This window comes from Pongo pygmaeus, chromosome 9, assembly GCF_028885625.2.
Source record: "Pongo pygmaeus isolate AG05252 chromosome 9, NHGRI_mPonPyg2-v2.0_pri, whole genome shotgun sequence".
NCBI lineage: Eukaryota > Metazoa > Chordata > Mammalia > Primates > Hominidae > Pongo > Pongo pygmaeus.
Window position 1 is genome coordinate 70390668 of NC_072382.2, and position 5561 is coordinate 70396228.

At 34.3% G+C, this 5561-nt stretch overlaps 1 protein-coding gene across 1 annotated transcript; it reads left to right on the plus strand.

Moving 5' to 3' along the window:
• Positions 1 to 3769: 3769 nt before the first annotated feature.
• Positions 3770 to 4681, plus strand: LOC129007945 (olfactory receptor 52N5). Its single transcript, XM_054439389.2, has one exon. It carries the CDS (start codon positions 3770 to 3772, stop codon positions 4679 to 4681), a length of 912 nt encoding a protein of 303 aa, XP_054295364.2.
• The last annotated feature ends 880 nt before the right edge of the window (positions 4682 to 5561 follow it).

Sequence of the window (5561 nt, forward strand, 5' to 3'; positions counted from 1 at the left end):
AAATAGTACTACTATTACTTTTTTTGTCTAGTCGTGTGGATAAATATTGGAGTTGATATGCAAATCTGCTATTTATGTGCAAGGTAAACCTAAAAACACCAGAGTAGAGACAGAGAAAGTCCTTCTGCTAAGTGCCAAAGGATACATTGCCTGGCATAGATACAGTAGATAATATATATTTTTTTTAATTTTACAAATGAAATATGTTCAATTTAATTTGGAGTCCATACACTTGAGACATTCAGATTCAATTACAGCATTTTGTGTCATTAAAAGGTTGATTTGACATTTCCAGGAAAACATTTTAGAGCAACAGCAGAAAAGATAAAATAGCATTAGAGAATCTAGAAGTCTCTTTTCTGGATCCAGCTTTATCCTGATATTCCTCTCCAGGGAATCAAGGATAGGTCGTTCAGATGCCTGATAGGATTTTATTCTGTGTACTGGTTCCCAAATTCCTTGAAAAAATGCTGTTCCAAGCCATCACTAGAGAAGCATAGTGTGGAAGTTAAAAGGAAGTGAAAAAGTAAGTCTCCTTGGCTTTCCTAACTTCTAAGCAGTTCCTGATTCATCCAAATTTTCTGGAGGTTAGGATAAAGTGGTAATTCAAAGGAGCCTGTTTTCTGTTGTAAACAGCCAGAGGCAACCATGGATGCTACATATACTTTGTGTCAAATGGCTGCCCAGCGTGGGATGAGGAGACCACACAGGATGCAACAGTGATAGGATCAATCACTCCACCCTTCAACAGATACTAGAGGCGTGGACACCTACATTAGGTAATGGAACTCATTGTCATCAAGAATGGACAAGCAATTGTGATTGACACAAGGTGGTATGTTGCAGCATATCTTGATGTGGTATGTTTTGTTATTATTATACCTCAAATGTGTGCCTATGTTTTGTTGCCTTTTTTAATTCCCCAGAACCACGAGCAAGAATAAAGAAGTCGGGTAGGCTCAGGGTAAGTCTGCATAGTATTTGTAACCAAATTACCTTCTCCTTTGGAAGAAAAAAATATAAATCATCCCACACAACTTTTTTACTATTTACCTGAACAATGACTGAAATGCTGGACAAGGAAGAAATTTTAAGGAGCAGGAGCATTAGAGGTCACACACTAGAAACATGAAGCCTCATCTTGCTACAGGAAAAACAAAGAAATAGGAAAACAAATACAAAATCAAACAAACAAGAAAATAAATCACTGACCTACTACGTGTTAGTCCACAACTTCTGCATTAATTCTATTTATAAGGGATTTGCTTTAATGGAACATATGTGAAATTCTAATCTAAGGAAACCTGTTTCATTCCGAGTTAATCACTAATAGCCTTGATTAAGCAAGTTAAACATCCTGTATCTAAATCAGGATGTTTAATGGCAATAACTCTTTCTGGACTCTGGAAACCACAGTCTTCTTCAAAGAAAGTAACATCCTATCTCAGTGTTATTAAGATAAGCATCAGGCATTTAAGTCTTTAATCTATTTTAAGGTGATTTTTGTATGTGGTATGACATAAGGGTCTAATTTTTTTCTTCTGAGTGTGGATATTCAGTTTTCCCAACACCATTTATTGAAGACACTGTCTTTCCTGATTGTGTGTTCTTGGCACCTTCCCTGAAAATTTTTTGGCTGTAGATACATGGGCTTTCTTCTGAGCTTTCTTTTCTGTTTCATCTTTCAGTCTTGGTATGTTACTGAGTCAAATAATCCATTTTTCTACATTATTCAATTTATTGGTGTATAATTGTTCATAGTAGTCTCTTATGATCCTTTGTATGTCTGTTGTGTCAGTTGTAATGTCTCCTTTTTCATTTTCTTTTTATTTATTTGAGTTTTCTCTTTTTCCCCCCTCAGTTAATCTAGCTAAATGTTTGTTAACTTTCGTTTTTTGTTTTCAGGAAAGTTAACTCTTATTTTTGTCAATCTTTTCTATTATTTTTCTAGTCTCTAATTTACTTCAGCTATAATATTTATTCTTTACTTTGCAGAGATATTTGCAAATAAATGAAAGAAATTGAGCAAAGTCAACATAGACTTTAAGTATATGTATTTGGGGGGGATTAGCAAATATTTAAACATGAAATGCTAAACTACATTGACTATATAATGCATTGTTTAAGCCAGGATACTTATAAGTGGTTAGAAAATGGAAAGAAAGAAAACAGGAAAGAAAAGATAAGACCTAAATTTCCTTTTATTGAATGTCATACCAAGGAATTTAAGCCCTGTTCTCAAAGTAATGGGAAGACATTGAAGATTATTAAGCAGTGAATTAAAACATCTTCAAAATTGTACTACAGGAAAAATTTCACTTATGAAATACTAAAGAGGCAATGCCAAGAAATAGATGGATGTGGCTAGGTGGTCTTTACGCTTAAAGTGGTGTTAGAAAGGAAGAGCTGATATAATAAATTTTCTGATTTAAAAGTTTTTTTCTGAAGATAGACTACAGAAAATAGATATGTTGATGTGACCTGGGTGGAGTAACAATTTGGACCCTTCGAGCTGTAAATGAATTATATCCAAGATGAGGTGAAGAAATACCAGGGAAGATCATAAATATACTAGTTTAGGTAATGTAGTAGATAATGACACTATTATCCAAAAGACAGAACTTAGAGGTAAAGTCTATTTTGGGCACAGGTAGAGATTGAAGCAATAAGTGTAATCTTAGACATAGTAAATGTAAAATTTTATGGATATTTCTGATGAAAATAGTCATCATGCATTTAGAAGGACTCAACAGCTGTGGCATAACTTATTTATACAAGTAATTATCTGAAAATTATCTTCATGTTGGTTATACTTGAGGTCATAGAAGTAAAAACATTTCCCAAAAAGAGAATAAAGGGAGAGTCTAGATAATATGCTTCTTGAGAATTATATAAAAAGAGAAGATACAGAAAGAAAATAGATAATCTCAATGACGTTGAAGGATTATAGGGTACTTGAGAAAAAGAGGTTTCTTTCTTCTTCCTTCTTGGAACAATCAAATCAGATTGACATTTATGGTCATTAGTCCTGTATTTTATATCCATTTTGTATCTATACCTGCATTTTGAATAATCAGCATATCTAATCCATCAGAATATTAACCTAAGAGTAAATAAATTTCTGATTATTTTTCAGAACTCTTTGAGGTAGGTATCACCTGCTTCCCATTTAAGATGTGCAACTGAGGCTTGGAGAGTGACATAAAGCTTACCAAGTCACACAGTATAGAAAAAACTGAAATATGAAGAATGTGCTATTTGGTAGAAATAACCATAATCTTCCTATTGTGTATTGGCACACAACATTAATTTACTGAAGAAATTTTGGACCATGTTTCACATGCTGTCATAGGATATGTCTTCTGTGAAGCCAGGATGCACAGTAAAAAGACTGCGTGAGTGTTGAAGTCATATATGAATACTGTTTCTGTTCCTGAATCTAGTTGTGTGACATTTAATATTATTCAATCTTTCTGTGCCCCAGTTTCTACTTTTATTTGGTGGTAAAAAAGTACAACTTTTTACTTATGGCTATGGAATTACATTTAGACTGTTTATGAAACTTTTAAAATATCATCTGGAATATAGTATTATTCAATACATTGTATATTTTCACTATTATTTATAATTGTTGGTGCCATTATAAACTTAATTTTATTCTAAATTTGAATTTGTATTTGCAAGGAAAATTTGAATGAAATTTGTTTCATAATTCCTTCTCTTCAGGATGAAACTTCTGGAAAAATAGAATGCCTCTATTTAATTCATTATGCTGGTTTCCAACAATTCATATGTGGCTCCTCCATCTTTTATTCTTAATGGAATACCTCGTCTGGAAAGAGTACATGTATGGATCTCCCTCCCACTCTGCACAATGTACATCATCTCCCTTGTGGGGAATCTTGGTCTTGTGTACCCCATTTATTATGAGGAGTCCTTACATCGTCCGATGTATTTCTTTTTGGCCATGCTCTCCCTCATTGACCTCATTACCTGCACCACCACTCTATCCAATGCACTCTGCATCTTCTGGTTCACTCTCAAAGAAATTAACTTCAATGCTTGCTTGGCCCAGATGTTCTTTGTTCATGGGTTCACAGGTGTGGAGTCTGGGGTGCTCATGCTCATGGCTCTAGACTGCTATGTAGCCATTTGCTACCCTTTGCATTATGCTACCATACTCACCAAACCTATCATTGCCAAGGTTGGGCTTGCCTCCTTCCTGAGGGGTGTATTGCTGATGATTCCTTTCCCATTCTTGGTTAAGCGTTTGCCTTTCTGCCAAAGCAATATCATCTCCCATACGTACTGCAACCACATGTCTGTAGTAAAGCTATCTTGTGCCAGCATCAAGGTCAATGTAATCTATGGTCTAACGGTTGCTCTCCTGATTGGAGTGTTTGACATTTGTTGTATATCTTTGTCTTACACTTTGATCCTCAAGGCAGTGATCAGCCTCTCTTCATCAGATGCTTGGCAGAAGGCTTTCAGCACCTGCACTGCCCATGTATCTGCCATCATCATCACCTATGTTCCAGCATTCTTCACTTTCTTTACCCACCGTTTTGGGGGGCACACAATTCCCCCTTCTCTTCACATCATCGTGGCTAATCTTTATCTTCTTCTTCCCCCAACTCTAAACCCTACTGTTTACGGAGTAAAGACAAAACAGATACAATAGAGTGTCATAAAGTTCTTCCAGGGTGATAAGGGTGCAGGTTGATTCAAGACAACTTAATTCAGATGGAAGAAAGATAAATGAAAAATAACAAAGAAGAAACTTACGTGTGATATTTTACATTTATTCATGTGTAGTGTCATACATTTTCTCTCCCAGTCTGTTTTTCTGAAACTGCTTTGGGGAAATTTATAGCCCATTCTGGATGTATATCTCAGTGCCTTTCCCTTAATTTTTGTCTATTGCCAGTTTTTAAAAAATAAATTTAATTCAATTTATTTAAATTGACACATAAAGTTAAATGTCATATATAACAATGTTTTAAATAAATATAAACCTTATGGAATGGCTAAAACTAGTTCAATTCATAGAAGTAAAAAGTAGAATGGTGTTTTTTTAAAACCACGTGTTATTTTTCTAAATTTTTAAAATTGATACATAATAGTTTTACACATTTGGGAGGTACACATGATATTTTGATACATGCACAAAATGTGTAATAATTAAATCAAGGTAATTAGAATATCCATCACCTCAAACATTTATCTTTTCTTTATATTGGAAGCATTCAAATTCTCTTTGAGCCATGTTGAAACACGTAATAAATTATTATTAACTACAGTTATCCACTGTACTATTGAACACAACGTCTTATTCTTTTTAACTGTATTTTAGTACCTATTAATTAACCTCTTTTCATCCTTTCTTCCTCCCACCATTCCCAGCATCTGGTAACCACCAGTCTAGTCTCTATCTCCTTGAGATCCACCTTTTTAGCTCCCACATATAAACAAGAACAACAATATATATCCAAAAAAAGAAAAACAATATATTGAAGAGATACCAGATACCTTCACTCCCATGTTTATTGCAACATTGTTCA

What these genes read in the sequence shown, in the direction of transcription:
- LOC129007945 (XM_054439389.2), top strand. Translation starts at nt 3,770, where the DNA reads ATGCTGGTTTCCAACAATTCATATGTGGCTCCTCCATCTTTTATTCTT.